The following is a 16,256-nucleotide window of genomic DNA, read 5'->3' as shown; positions in this document are numbered from 1 at the left end:
GATGCAGTTTGCCTTGACACAAAAAAAAACTCTTCGATCTGCACTAACACCAGGCAAAGACCAAGGTTCACTGGGTCCTGATTAGGGGGAAAAACTGTTTGCTGACAATGCTGCACTGGCCTGCCACTTTAGAGGAATCACTCCAGAAACTCATCAGCAGCTTTGCACATGCCTGAATTTGTGAGTTTGGTCTCATCAGGCATTTTCCATCTGTGACCGCAGCTTTGAAGGTGTGGAGCTTTAACAGTGTATTGATAAAACAACAACGGTGATGGCACACCTACCCAGTGAGGTCTGGATAAGCTCCCTACAGTCCACCCACATGGCCTGAGAGCTTACTAAGTACATTATTATGTGGAAGTGAGACTTGGACTAGGCCCGAATTAGTTTGTGGTGAAGCATAACAAATGTGGATTCTTCTACAGAGGGCACAAAGGGTCACTGGTTTGATGAGTGTGAAAATAAAATGAGTAATATGCTATGGCCTTCATAGTCACCAGACCTCATGCAAATTAAAGACCTATAGGAGATTCTGGAGTGATATGTTTAGGCGCCATTGTACTTCAACCAAAGTGCTTGTTGAGTGGTCAAGCAATGTTGTTTTCGAACTTTCCCAAACTCTGTAGTGAGTGACGTGTCTGTCCTACCGACGCCGTTTTCAATCGACACGGAAGCTGTTTTAGAAATTGCTCGGAGCAGTTTACCTTATGACAGCATTTGAAGAAACATACCATCCTGTACAGCTGTGTCAATCTCATCCACGTGGTAAAAGCTGCGGGAAGAGATGTGGTAACACAGCTGAGGGATGGCAACTGTAATACAGCTGTACTTTGCTTTTACCTGCAACACCTACAAGAAGGACTGTAGCACCGATACTGTACAGCTTCTGCAGGTGTCACTAAAAATAAATCATTATTATGCCATAAATTTGTTATCTATCTGTTATCTTTCAGTATAGAGAAATGCCATGGGCTCCTTATCATTAAGTTGTACGTAACAGACGGAGTAGCCAGGATTAGGCAGTGAAATGGCACGGAGCCTTAAGGACCTCATGTGACCAGTAAAAGGTCATGACACTAGCCTGTGGGTACAGGGAGTGGCTGTGCTGAGTGCCTTTAGTGGTCAACCAATCTCTTTCTTTTGTAAAACAATGGCTCTCCTTTACTGAGCTGTGTGCCTGACAGAAGGCTAGTGAGCTACTGTGGCATGTACCAGAGAGTGTGATTCATTTTCTTGTTTTGCTAAAGTCAGCAAACCAGCCAAAGCTTCTTTGGGGATTATCATTACTATTAATTGGCTATTGGCTTGATCATTGATGATGTCATTTCCACATCCACTCTGTACAGTAAATGCATTTAAATGTGTGTTTTTAATACCTTGTATGTCCCACTTGTTTTGTCACCCCCCACAAGACTCTTGGTCAACATCTTTGCTAAGTTTCTTATGTTTGACATTTAGATTAGTTATTGGTAGATTTATATCAGTAGGACACAGGCTGCAGCAGGGCATTGTGGGGAATGCTGATCTAGTGGGTTGTGGAGGATTAGGGTCACCAGGAGTAAGGAGCTCAGGCCTCCTTTCCTTTCCACAGCCTCTTGTACTCGTTCTGAAGTTCAGTCTAAAAAATATGCCATATTTCATACATGTCCTTATTGTTGTATAACTTAATATAGTTTGTTTGCGAGATGACTGCATCTTCCTGTGTGAGAGCACTTTTCCATAGCTCACCAAAGATGGACTTTTCCAGTCACAGTGCAGTGACCTGTTCAGTGCACATGATACCTTATACATAACTGAAGAATTCAAATCCCATGTAGTCCCTAATTAGTGAACCGTCACTTTTCTCCCAGCAGCACACAGAGAAGGAGTCTTGAGGTTAGTTGGTTCAAACTCAGCAGGTCTTGCACCCATCGCCCTGCTCTCCACTCATTGGCTCTGTCATTCCAGCTGCGATAGTGTCTGTGAACAGAGAGCATTATTCATGTCCTCAGAAGGGGGCAAGTCCTAATTGAAATTCCAGTCTTTTCCACTGGAATGAAGCGGGGCCGCCGACACCCACTGTATTATGCTGGCCCTGTCACCTTGAAAGGCCCATCTGGAGACTGTTCGCATTCCTGGGAAGAAGAAAAGACCCATTAGGAAAAAGAAAAAATGATGTATAACAAAAAGGGGATGAATGAAGTAGGACAAAAGATTTAGTCAGGATGGGAACAGCGGTATTACAGTAGTGTTCACTTTCTATGGTTTGATGTGAAGCTATTCCCTACTCTGCACTAACTAAAGGGCTGGACTGTCTGTGGTTGCTGGCTTCCAGTGTGGTGTGCATGCTAATGACTTGGTGAATGAATCAGTGCCATTCTGATAGAGGAGAAATGAGTACAAGGAACCTCTTTCTAGTTAGTTCACTCTCACAGCAGCCTACTGTCTTGGTTTGTCTACTGTCCCTGAACAACAACTGTACATGGTGATTTCTGAGTCCAAGGTGGCTTCTTTTATTCAACTAACAATCCAAAATTTAAATGTATACTGTTATAAAACAAAGAAAAGCAGCAAATCTTCACATTTTAGAACCAGCAAATGCGTGGCATTCACCACTTACACTGGTAAATTTTTCATTTATCATCAAAATTGTTGCAGATTAATTAAACTAAACTAATCTAAGGCGTTTCAAGTCAAAGTACCAGTAAATTAGTGGTCATACTCTTTGACCGCCTATGAATCATGTCTGTGCTGCATGAGAACAACATAAAGCTTTCGTCATTGGGATCGTCAGTGTCACCATCCATGTTCTGGCCTGTCTGCCTCACCTAGTCAGAGGTGGTGTTCCATTTTGATGCTTGAACTCTTGCCTATTTTCTGTTAGCACAAGGACAAACCAGATTATTGCTCAGATCCAGTGTCGTATTTACATGATTACTCTTGGTCTCATCTTCACAAAAATAAATAAATAAATAATGGAAATGTGGCATTTGCTCTGTTGTCGTACATGCCCATTTTGCGTCTTTGTCCCTAAAAAAACATGCACTTTCTCTTCCTTTTTGTTCCCTCTTCCAGGGATTGAGCTGTGCCTTCCAGGATGGCGTTTTTCCATGACCATGGTGGCCAGTTTTGTGGTGTTGGGTGGTCAGCTGCTGATGCCCGGGGTGGCCTACCTCTGTCGTGACTGGCAGGTACTTCAGGCTGTTATCATCTGCCCCCTGCTGCTGATGCTGTCCTACATCTGGTAAGGAAAAGACCCAAGCATCTGCTGCACTTTGGCACAGATTTGTCTCATGTTTTTTTTTATTCTGTTGAAGTTTAAAAGGTGTTTTTTAAAGACTCGAGACGAGACTCTTCCACTGCTGAAACATGGTTCCATCTGCAATAAAAATCTACATGGGTTACTTTTTATAGTCTAAACAAAACCTTATTGAGCCGAAGATGCTTTCATAAATTTACATGGTAAAAACAAAGAAGTGGAGAAAGTCTCGCCTCCAAGGACATTTTCCAGCATTCAGTTCTCAGCTGAATTAAATGTAAAATCTTTCTGTTAACTCATTTGCAGTGACTTCTACTGTGACTGGAGTCACTTTTGCTAAAACTCAGGCAATAAATGCCTCCATTTATTCTACCACCAAGCACATTTCTGCACAGCACTACTGAAAGTCAGTAGAAGAAATCCTGGAATAGATTAATAGATTTCATCACAGTGCATCAGAGACATTGGCTTTCATCCATGGTGTACCCAAAGAACAAAGGGGTGTCCCACTCACAAACAATCAAAAGTACTCCAAAGCACTAATCTGATCAAACATCAATATTGGTGATATATTGCAGTTCAATCAGCGTAGGACACAGAAAGCAGAACCAGTGTGGGACTGACTGACAGGGATTTCCAAAGTAGTGGGATGATATAGTGCAGGAGTCAGAAATCTCAGGCATACAGCAGGGTAGTCGCTGTTATACTGGTAAATGAGTTTAAAATTGATTTTTTTTTTTTTTTTGACGTGTTCTCAGATCTGCTGTAAATGATTTATGGAAAGTATTATTTATAGGATGATATCCCTCATCACTCAGCAATTTGGTAACTTAAGCTGCAAAAGGGTTTGCAATTGTTTGTTGTCTCCTTTGATCCAATCATGGCCTTGCTGGCTGAAAAACAAAACAAACCAAAAAAAAAGTATCAGAACTCAAGGATATGAAGCAGGTTGTGACACTGATATTTCTTACAGATGTTGCTGGGCTGAGTTTCTCAGTGAGCTCAACCTGCAACACCGTGGCCTCTTTCTACACTTGTACACACTACTGAGACACACAAATACAATAGCATGCCTGTGTCAGCCTGCGCAAGAGGACTCTGGGAATTTCAGAGGTACAGACCCATGTTGACCGTCTTGATTAAACCAGACAGTCTTTATGGGCACAAATTGGACCCAGTGCTGATAAAGCAGCCACCTCTGCAAATAACACAGCCGATTGAATTCGACACTGCAGGTGATCCAAGTTTGCTGATTTTTTTTGTCGAAACAGTCACGGACCACAGCAGCGCATCGTCACGAAACCCTGCACTTTTACCCCATAGACATCTGTTCCAGTGTAATTCAACCAACTGAGCAGTGTGGCATGGTTTCTACTATCTTCAAATCACATCAAAATATTCTGCAAGGAGAAACCTGACCACTGAGAGGAATGTGCGCAACATGACGTAATACAGCCACTGGATAATACAGCGTAGAAGATGAAATCAGTGATAACAATGGCTGGCAATCATGTGATTATTTATTGTTCCTACTGTAAAGACTTTCAGGTTCAGGTTGATTCAAGACCGATACCACCTGCAAATGTTGTGTGATTTATTTCACTGTGACTCATTTTTCATGCCTTATTAACGAGGACGTCCCCCGTCTTTTTGACAGGATCTTCCCTGAGTCACTGCGTTGGTTGCTGGCCACTCAGCAGTACAGCCGCTCCAAGTGGATCATGGGACACATAGCACAGAAAAACCAAGTGAACATGGAGCTTGACACAGATAACATCCTCACAGGTAACGCTGACACTGATTTTTAAGGAAATCTGGATTAAAGGGCTGATTTCTACATATTATGATTTGTGTGTATTTGATACATTTTTATGTTAAAGTAGTCATTGTGTCTTTATCTATTGCTATGCTGCAGTGTTGTCTACCAAGCTTTTTTTTGCAGGGCATGGTGTTTAGTAGTGTCCCCAGCTGTGCTTTCCTAAATAAGCCAGATTGACAAGGTTATGTCCATTTCCTGTCTTGTTACCATAGTAACCTGCCACCCCAGAGGTAGCAGTGGGTGTTGAACATTACATTATGACACTCTAGAGCATTCATTAATTTCATTATAGCCCGGGTGGGTGGACATAAGCTGACATGATGGCAGGTGGACTCAGGTCAGGCACTCTGACCCCGGGTTAACTGTTAATGTCTGTGTGCAGAGGACCTGCCACGGGCAAAGAGCAGAGGGAACTGTGTTGTTGTTAAATGTTAAAGCAGATTGTGTTTGTTTTAATCTTTAATGCTGTTGTTTCGTGTGGTATACTTTTTCTGTTTTTGGCCTGCCATTTGGTACCGTAATAATCAACATGTTTTGAGAAAAGAGTTCCACTCCTGGGAAAGTGCTCAAAGAGGAACCACTCAGTGTGAAATTGACTGCACTTTTTTTTAAGAGCACAGAGACTGTGTGCTGATGCAGCGTTGAGAAAAGTACATTGCCATAGACATTAATTTATCCTTTCTTGTTTTTATAGTAACTAGCTGTCCCTTACAGTAATATTTCCTACTTTCAAGTACTCAGCACTAAATATAATGCTGGGCCCTGAATGTACTTTCTGCTGCTTTATAAGAGGAGTTGAGAAATGTTTTGAAACATTGAGACTTGAAGAAAGCGCATGTCACCAATGATTAGGTCATCTTTGGGAAGTGAGAGAAGTGATTTGCATGTGTCTCAGTAGGGATAGTGTTACTCAGAGGTTTGTAGCTCACCCATAGTATCACTGGAAAGTCTGAGTGTTACAGTCAGAGATAACCTTGAGGCAGTGGTGTGGAATCCTGTCACATGCCTGCGTCAACATGAACGTACGGTACCACAGACCTGAGGTATGTTCCTGTGGCAACCCGCAGTCTGATACAAACAGCAATACAAAACATTCCCTGTCAGAGACTGTTCCTGTTCTCCTTTGCACCTTGTCATACCTGCATTAAAAAGCAGCAGAAGATTGGTTTGTGTGCGATGAATCACGCTCATTAAAAATACATGTGGAATTTTATGTGGTTGTGATAAATCAGGGACGGCCTTGTTTGACTCTCTGAGAATCCAAACAGCTGTCAAACTTGTCTTTGACCTGAAAACTCAGTCTGACATGGTATTGACTACAGCTTGGCAATACTGCTACTAATATATATATGTGTAGTAGTGATCCTACAATGGAGAAATAATAAATAAAGACCAAAAAATAATATAAAGTGTCCGAAAGAAACTAAGGCAGAAACTTAGCCAGACTATTACATTATAAATATATAATATATATAAATTATTATAAATGACCACATAAAAAAAAGCAAACTAACTTTTATATTGATGCCAGCCTCAAAAGTGACGTATTGGTCAGGCTTTAAGGTTAACGTGTTTGCTTGTTTCCAGAACTGCAGAGAGCTCTTCAAAAGAAACCCAAAAAAACGTGCATTGTGAAAATGGTCGGGACAAGAAACCTGTGGAAGAACATCGTTGTGCTCTGTGTCAACTCGTAAGTGTTAGACATTTAAAAGGTGTGTGTGTGTATGTGTGCGTGTGTGTGTAGGGCGAGGCAATGCCAGTCAGGAGCGCCATTTTGTACATTTAAGATGCCACTATTAACCTGGAGGCTCGATACGGCATTGATCAGTGGTCCTCAATGCTTTTGTCCTTCCACATTTGTGCTGTTCTCTCTTTTCGTCTCGAGTGGGATCTCTCCTCTCTCCATCTGAGACCTCAGCCCTAGCCAGGCAGACCCAGCTTTAGCTCTGCTTCGGCGCACCTTGTCCCTGACTCCCGAAGTCAGCATAAATTTTACATGAGCTGTGTCCTTATGAAACAGTAGACAACCAGAAGAAAGGGTGCAAGTGTTTGCTTGCGTGTTTTTGTGTGTGTGTGTAAGCTTGTGGGGCGTGTGCTTTGTGTGTCAATAAGCCAGTGTTTACATGTGTGCAGTTTTTTTCAGATACTCAGAGATGAGAGTAAACATGACATTGTTCCTCTTCCTCTTCTCTCTCCACCCACCTCTTCATCTTTTAGATTTGCTTGTATCTATTTTCTTTGTTCTTATTATCTCCTCCCTTTGTGGATGTTATTTTATTCCTCTAGTTTTCACCCCTTACACCAACATCTTCTGTCCAGTATCCCCTAATTTAGCCACAGTAGTCTCTAGTTCTTTGTTTATTTGTACCTCATTACTTTTCCCTCTGTGTGTTCTCTGTGCAGGCTAACAGGCTACGGGATCCACCACTGCTTTGCTCGCAGCATGATGGACCCAGAAGCACAAGAAACCACCATGTTCCATAACTTCTATGCAGACTATTACACCATGGCGGGCATTGCGGTGGCGTCCTGCATGGCGCTATGCCCGGCAGTGGGTCTGATGGGCCGGCGGGGAGGCCTTCTCATGTTCATGATCATCACTGCCCTAGCGTCCCTGCTGCAGCTGGGCCTGCTCAACTGTGAGTACATTATGAATAACACATGTCCACTGACGTGAAATTCTACTCATTCTTGAAGAGTGATATCACTTTGATGTAGTTTATAGAAGGTGAGTTTATAGAAGGTGATCATCTTAAAAAAATTCCCCTGGCCTGGCCTGGCCAAGAAATAGGGAAGTCTAAAATATTGAGAGAGAGTTAGACTAATGCATTGGTCTTCTCATGGGACCTGGTGACAGTGAGACAAATATAGATTACTACCAGCATCATCCATTCATCTACAAGTTAACTATCAAACAGTTTACTGAGTACAGAAGATATGGAAATGTTTGTTTTGGTGCAGGTTCTGCAGACAGGTTTAGTGCAGCTCTGGTGGAATTTCAAATCCTGTGTTTCCCGCTGTAAAAGCTTACATTCATTGTTGTGAGTGAACTATGTAAGAGCTCAGTTACCTTTAGTTGTTTGTAATGGAGTAGTCAGACATGATTACAAATTGCTGTTTTAGTCAATGTGTACCAAAATGTGCTCCAGATGATCAAAACAGTACACAAGTCAGTTTATTCAGTTACAAATGACCAAGACTTAATGTTTAACCTGGGTCAACACATCAAGGTTATGCTCATGTTTCATGTTCCCAGATGAAGTTGTTTGTTTTGTAACACTGTGTTGACAATTTTTGTGCAACATGTGTGCATGTTTTTGTTCTTAATGTTTGACTCTGGACTTACTCCATTAGCTGAATGCATATGATGTTACTGTTTTGTGTTTCTTATTGATACATATCTGTTGATCTCTTTAATTCTCCTCTAGTGCTGGGGAAGTACAGTGTCCACCTGAATATAGGTAGGATCATCACTTTAATTCTAATTCTAAAGCCTTGTTTTTGCTGATAATGTCTGAGTTGGGCAGATAAACCGATCAGTAGTTGCTTACATGTTTTTCTTTCCCACCATCAAATTTATCAGCTTCACATTCTTTCAAAGTGTGAATTGAATCACCTTACAACATGACTCTTATCACATCACTAAGGTTGCTGCACTATCTTGATGAGGTTTTACGAAACGTGCTGCATGCAGATACAGAGACCCATAATGAAGTCCTAGATGTAATTATGACCAGCTTTTCACTTATGTATCCCCTTTGTGTTGAGGAGGGTGAGTCTCTTTGTTATAGACCTTTGAATCTCACCACCAGCCTTCCTTCACTGCTCTCCTCTGTTTATCAGTGTCTTTATTCTTTCCACACTAATCCCCCTGTGGGAAGCAAGAGCTGATCACAGAGCAGTCTCTTCTGATCCTCTCTATGCCATCTTCAGCATGTCTTATTCATAAAAAATGAAGATGGTTTTTAATGCAGACCATCTTTGGGCTAACTGGTCTTTTTGTAGGCTCTCAGTAGTTCATCAAAATAAACATTAGCACTGGGAAACCTCAGGCACGTAACCTTCAGGTTTTCACATAGGCAGTTAGAAAGTAACTGTGATGATACATTCTGAAATTCTGAAACTCCTAAATCTCTTGTATAGACACACATTTATTATACATTTATTTGCAGAACCATTTTATATGGATGGTTTAGGATATTGTTTTTATGGAGGTGATACAGTTTGTGATAATTTATGAAAGCAAAAAAAATTTCCCATATTTACTTGTACAGCATTGTTGTCCTTTTACTGACTACTCAGGGTACTGAGTCTAAATTGCCATATGTGTGCATCTCCTGCTTTGTCTGCAGATAGCTCAGGTACGCTGAATAAGAACTTCTCCATTGCATTCTCCATCATCGGCATGTTCTCCTCCCACGCAGTCAGCAACCTTAGCATCTTCTTCTGTGCTGAGATCACACCCACTGTGATCAGGTAAGCCGACCCAACCCAAACACTGGGACTGTATCATCACGGTTTGTTTTTTACTCTTATGAGGAGTAAATTTACCCTTTTTTTTTTTTGTAATGCATAACTCATGCTTTGTCATTAAACTTGTAGGTGATTAGGCCACAGTTTGCTCATGTTTGCTCTTGTTTGTGTCATGAAATTATAAATGCCTTAAATTTACAAGTAATAAGAAAAATAGAACAGGTTAAAATTCTTTTTATTCCCCAGTGGTTGCTCTTGGAGGAACACTGGATCTCAGTAAATACTAGAACAGTCTAGACCTGCTCTTTTTTGAAAAGTGTCCTAAGATAACTCGTTATGATTTAATGCTATATAAATATATTTGACTTGACTAGACTTAACTGTTTTACTGTCCTGATTAGCATATATTCAGGTATTACAGTGGCTGGTTTTCATCACATAACATGTTCCTACAGATGGATTAGCTGCTCGTCCCCCTGTTAAAGGCGGGTATGAAATCATTGAGCTGCTGGAAACAACAGACTCTCACAGTTCAGTGTCAAATGTAATCCACATCTTGTACAAATTAGCCATCCCCTCTAAGAATATATGACACAGCACTGGATGTTCATTATCTGGGGTTATGTAAGGGGTGTTGTTTTACTGACAGTGCTTGAAGGGCGCCATTTGCTGGTGAATTTAGGCAACGGCAGGAGAGGAATGAGATCGCATGTAGGAGACGGCGTTTAGTGGTACTGCAGCACTCTCTGCTGATGTTTGATAAAATGGCAGAGATACGTCAACAGAAGCATACAGCACAAATAAGAGCTTCCCTTTGTGTAGAGGATTTAGGTGATAGATCATGATTTACTTTGATTCTAGTGAACTTAGTCTTCCCTTTTGGCTGATGTATAGGTTTATGAAGTTTTTATGTGCGTCTGATCATAAGTCCTACCAGGTGACAGCGTTTTCTTTCTCTCCATAGGGGTGGTGGTCTGGGCCTGGTCCTAGCCAGCGCTGGCTTCGGCATGCTGACTGCACCCATAATGGAGCTCCACAATCAGAAGGGCTATTTCCTTCATCACATTATCTTTGCCTGCTGCACTCTCATCTGCATCATCTGCATTCTCCTGCTGCCAGAGACCCGTTACCAGCCCCTCCCTGAGACCCTGGCTGACGGCGAGAGCTACACTCGTCAACCTCTCCTTCCCCCGAGGAAACCTGGAGAACAGCGCCTCTTGCTGGCGCAGTCTGAGAGCAGCAGGGACTACACCAGGGTGCACGACACGCCACTCCACGAGGCAGCTGCCACGGCAGTGTCCACCATGGACTCCACCGCCTCATCTGCTGTTGATTTGACCGCTCCATCAGTTGGAGATATGTCTGCCCCAGCATTCATGGAGGTCCACTCTGGCAAGCCTGAGCCTAAAGACCCTAATGGTCAGTCGGTTTCATCTTTAACAACTGCCCCCATCACAACACTGGGTAAAGACAGTATCATACATGCCAGTAAAGACCACCTGCTGTCTTCCACTCCTTTACACAAAGCCCCATGCATCACAGACCCACTTTTAGCCAATGCTGAAGAACCTCCAGCGACAGTCCAGGATTCTGTTGATCCTTTGACGGACACTGCCCTTCCTGAAATGAATGACACTGGTCCTTCTCCTACGAAAGTGTCAGCTGCTACCCCTGCCCCTTCACTGGACTCTTCCACTGCCCCTGTCCCTCAAACTGTCCCTGCCTCCTTATTGATCTGCACCACACCCATCATTGAGCCCCCGCCTAGCTCCACATTAGAGTCCCCAAACCCCCTAAGTAATGACATTGACAATATTGCCCTGAAATTTGACCCAGCTTTACCAGAGGACACTAATGCCACTTTAGTTCCTACTACTACTCCCTACGACTCCCCTACTCCATCTATGCATGACGGTCTCCCTCCATCCCCAGCTCCCTCTCCTGTCCCTATGATGGACTGCAACATTTCCACTGACCCTTCACCCTCCATTATCACAATCTCTGACATTCCCATCAAGTTAAAAATAGTAGATGAATCTTTATCTCCTCCTTCAACTAGAGACTCCCCCGCACTTCCTGTTTTAGACTCCCAACCGCAACAATTAGACTCTTCTTCTCCCTGCGTTAATGATATATCTCCTCGTTCCCCTACTCCCCCTAGCCTAGTCACTGTTTTCCCATCACCCACTCCGCCTCCACCCATTGACTCAGGCCATTCGCCTTCAGAGGACTCTGCCACTCCCACTGTCATAGATACTGTCAGCACCACTGACTCTCCTACCATTCTCCCCGTCACAGACATTGTGCACACCTCCGGTCCAGAATCAACCACTGTCACAGACACTGTAACAGATTCAGCTGCTTCCCTCACCTTAGGTTCAGTACCAACTTCCATCACGGATTCAGGCTCTACAGAAGCAACCCCCTCCTCTCTAATGGACTGCACTGTCTCCTCCCCCATAGACTCTGGTGTCCTCCCCATCAGGGACAGTGGCAGCACAGAAAACAACACGGTCAACACTGTGCCATCATCGTGATCCAGTGTTGCAGCCAGGAAAAGAAGCTTTACGGTTGCACCAGGAGGCAGCCCACGTCACATAAATACCCAAAGGGTGGGGGGTCCTACTCAGACTTCAGACACTTAATGAAGACTGTCCCCACCTGGAGTTGAGTAGGGCATATCTTGCAGGATTATTGTACGTTTCTCATTGCCCCCCTCCCTCCACCTCTTCCTGCATTTAGTCAATAAAGGAGACCATGCAAGGGGGAGAGTGCCAGAGGCTGGTTTGTGACTATGTGACAGTATCTTCTGCTCTTTTTGAATGTCACTGGAAATCACCAGCCGATAAACTACTTTGATGTAAATGAATGGGAAATCACTGTCTGTCATTTTAGAGACTTACGACTATACCCACAATCACTAAGATGTGTCATCAGGACTGGTGAGAGATGCAATGATGCTAAAAAACAAACCAACAAACAAATGAAAAAAAAAAAATCTAATCACTGGTACTTTTGCTCAAATAAAATGTCCGTCTAACATATTTATAAAAAAAAAAACAAAAAAAAAATATCGCCTTACTTGTGTGGACAAGAAAATCTGAATGTTACAAAGTACTTTCTGCTGTTATGAAGGTAAACAATCCAAATTCGAGTGATTTTTCTAAATACAATGCCAAAAACTACTCTGACCAAAATTAAGTGTAGACATAGTGCCAAAACATTAGTATTGACAAGTATTTTGAGAAATATTGTTAGTGTGGTCCCCTGCCGTAGATTGAAAGTGGATTAAAGTGAATCAGATAAACCCTATTTCAAACTTAAGAAATTAAAAAGAAGATTTTATTATTTCTCAAATTAATAAAAGACTGGAAGCTGTATCATGATTTGAAGAATTAGATTTGAGAGATAAGACTGAGCTAAACTACTGTCGTCAATACATGGTTCATTGTATGAACAGTGATATTAGCAAAAAGAATGACCCGTATTTTGTAGGTCGGAAGAAACTTTTATTTTTCCAATCGTTTCTTTCAATGAAATTTATGGTATGCAAATGCTTTTATTTGTAAATGTGAAATTGTAAGTACAGATGCGTAATTAGTTGTTGAGCTTGATTCTTTTTTTTTTTTTTAACTCAGAGTATTATTTTGAACAATCTCCCATGGCGTGCCCTTATTGTACAAAGCTATACTTCATTCTAACAGTATTTGTGTCATCTCAGTGTGGTGGCACCTTATTATTTGCAGTGGGGACAAAGCATGAAAATAATTGTGAACATGTCAGCAAAACAAACTAGCAAACCTTACAAAAAAAAAAAAAAAAAATGACAAAAGCTATTTTTGAAATGAAACCCATGGATGACAAAATATTTGATGTGATTGCCAATTGTCACAACATCGCTAACCTTCAGTGTGTTTTCCAAATCATGTTCTGGCATTAACATAGTTAATGTATGTCAGTGTGTTGATACATTCACAAGCACAACTAAGTAAAAAAAAAATGCAATACATTTGTCCAAATGACCTTTTAGAATACAGGTCAAATCCTATTCATAATCTTTAATTGACAGACTCTTGCTTAAGGAGGCACTTTTTCTTCCAAAGTCCATGTCCATCTGTGGACAGCATTATACTTGACTTAACTATGTGTGTAACTTGACAGTTGTAGTTACATACTTTATAGATTGAAGGTTGTAATATTTGTTTAAGGAAGATGTGTGATTACAGATAGACCACTGTTTACAACAATCCTCATAATAATAATAATAATAAGTAATAATAATTACACTGTACTGTAAAACTTTAGAGCCAACTGAATGATGTCTTGTCATTTCAAATGTGATAAAACTCTCTCATAGTATATCATATTACATTTATCCAGGGAGTATTGTTCTATTGAGGTGTTATTCAGGAGTCAAAGACAACACTTAACAGACATAACAGGAGATCTTCTGTTATTCTCACCATCTTGTGGTACACTTATGAAGAAAATTACAGGTACTTTACTCACCAAAATTTGCTTTTCTTTTTATCCAAGTCAGATGTGCACTGACAAAGGCTACATATCTTTCGGTATCTGAATGACTGGTACTTGGGTGTTTTTCTCAAATGAAGCTTGAATCAAGAATGAAAGCTCTATTTTTGATTGATGCAGGTGATGATGATTTCTTTAGATAGATCATCAAGCCAACAAACTTCCATTTACTGACAGATTCATGAGAACATTTAATGTCTAACATATGTACGCCATGCTGCTATGCCTCAAAGCACAATGCCCTGCAATCATGTGATGTCAGGTTTGGTGGAGCTTGGAATCTTGACAGTTTAAAAAAAAAAAAAAAAGGGAAAATGGAGTTGGATTTTGAATACGATACAGAAATTACTAGTTACACATTAACTTTTGCAGTAGACCCACATGTAATTGACTTTGTGGAACAGGGTGTTGAACCTGGATTTAACAAGGAATTCTTGGCGTCTGCAGTAGAGAGTGGGTTGTCTGCAGTGGTCAGTAGCTTCACATTACTCAGAGTTCTCGTTGTCTGTGAGTGTTGGTCTCTCTGTCTCAGTGTGCGTATTGCAGATATTGAACTGTGTATGGCCGGAACCCCATGCAACACCAGTGTAAAGACAATGACACAGCACAATACAACCAGAGTCTCCTCTGTTGCTTCCACTTTCCCAACTCCCATGCAGCTATTCAACAGTGCTGGTGGGAACTGTTTCATCAGTCTTAGTAAGCATTTCATTTGACTTTATTTGAAGTAAAACTAATGTAAAAATCAGTGAAAGCAATCCAAAGCTATGTCAGCACCAGCGATAGGGTGGACAGGCAGACACTCACTGGTGGACAAGCAAAAAAAAAGAAAAATTGGATTATGTCTTTGTAAATAGTAAAGGCGTGGAAACACCCAGCTTGGATAGCATGAAAGGTCCTGGATCATAATATGGATGGACTGCTGAACAGTTTTGAACTTGGTAAATAAAAGTCTCTGAGACATAATGTTCCCAGTGCACACATTTCAGGTTTCGCTTCTCTCAACCGTGACGACTCAGAATCTCTTGATGGGAGATTTGAATGAATGTAAAAACCATGGATTGTACCATTTATAATTTCCAGTTGTTTGGTTTCATTTTGTTTTTTTGTTTTAACAGACATGATGCACTTGTATATAAGCCATACCTGTTGTTAAAATAAACCACTATTTATTGATCAACTACGATTAGCAGTGTGTCTTTTCTTTTATAGCAGCTTTTGTGGATTTTATTAAAAGCTGATCCCAAGCAAAATGACAATTACTTTTAAAGAATGAAAAAATAAACAGTCTCACACTTCCTTCTTACATTTTCTACATAGGTTATATAGAAATATAAGTTATCCAGTGAGGTTTCAAAGGGTTCCGAAATCACAAGGATTGTAGCCAAGGCTGGGTTTAACACCCAGGCAGAGCAGGCAGTTCCCCAAGACCAACTGGGGGACCTGAAACTTTTCCACATAGCTAAGAGTCTATAGCCATGCTAGCTCCCCTGTGAGGGATCAACAAAATTATTTGGATTCATCCCCTGAGGACCATGAATGCCTGTACAAACTATTATAGCAATCCATCCAATTTTGAAATATTTCTGCTGTCCGTAGAGCAACGCCGCAACATGGCTTCAAAACGGAAAACTAGTTGCCCTGCCCAAGGTGGCTCCAGCATTTTACACAGTCTTGAGGACCTGTCTTATAAAGGGGCCCTTTGTTAAAATCCAGTTTTATATATAGATGACACTTAGATAAAAGACTATGAGATTTCTTCTATTTTTTTTTTCTGTTAAAGGGTTTTTGGAGAAGTTTCCCTCATCTGATTCGAGGTTGTGAGGTCAGAGGATGTCGGATCTGGATTGCTAAGCTTCTTGAGACAAACTTTGATTAATAATATTGGGCTAGATTATGTAAGTAAAATATGACTTCAATTTGACTTGATATCATGCTGCTGCATGTCCTTTAACAAAGCTGTGTTTAATCAAACTATCACAATCATACTATCACAATATACAGCAAAGATGGGTGTGGTTAGGGATGTTGGAGTATAAAGGCTTGCAGCTCATTTTTGTCCCAGGGACCAAGAGCTAGTTAACCCGGCCCTGGTCATAGAATTTTCTCTTTTTCTTATTCAAAATAAACATGAAAATCTCTGAATTCACAGCGATGGTTACACTGCCTCATCAAACCGTATTTTTCAACCTG

The 16,256-nt window shown here is 41.2% G+C and overlaps 1 protein-coding gene across 1 annotated transcript in view; it reads left to right on the top strand.

Moving 5' to 3' along the window:
* The window catches only part of LOC121192846 (solute carrier family 22 member 23-like), a 32,608-nt gene extending 17,364 nt beyond the window's left edge, over nt 1–15,244 (top strand). Inside the window, exons 4-10 of the mRNA XM_041054766.1 lie at nt 3,055–3,223; nt 4,896–5,023; nt 6,645–6,747; nt 7,461–7,696; nt 8,486–8,518; nt 9,410–9,533; nt 10,495–15,244. Of these exons, the coding sequence (XP_040910700.1) occupies nt 3,055–3,223; nt 4,896–5,023; nt 6,645–6,747; nt 7,461–7,696; nt 8,486–8,518; nt 9,410–9,533; nt 10,495–12,067 (2,366 nt within the window). The 3' untranslated portion in view covers nt 12,068–15,244. The remainder of the gene's footprint in view (nt 1–3,054; nt 3,224–4,895; nt 5,024–6,644; nt 6,748–7,460; nt 7,697–8,485; nt 8,519–9,409; nt 9,534–10,494) is intronic.
* Nucleotides 15,245–16,256: the final 1,012 nt, after the last annotated feature.

Source organism: Toxotes jaculatrix, chromosome 14 (assembly GCF_017976425.1).
Source record: "Toxotes jaculatrix isolate fToxJac2 chromosome 14, fToxJac2.pri, whole genome shotgun sequence".
NCBI lineage: Eukaryota > Metazoa > Chordata > Actinopteri > Toxotidae > Toxotes > Toxotes jaculatrix.
This window is presented reverse-complemented; position numbering and strand designations above follow the sequence as displayed.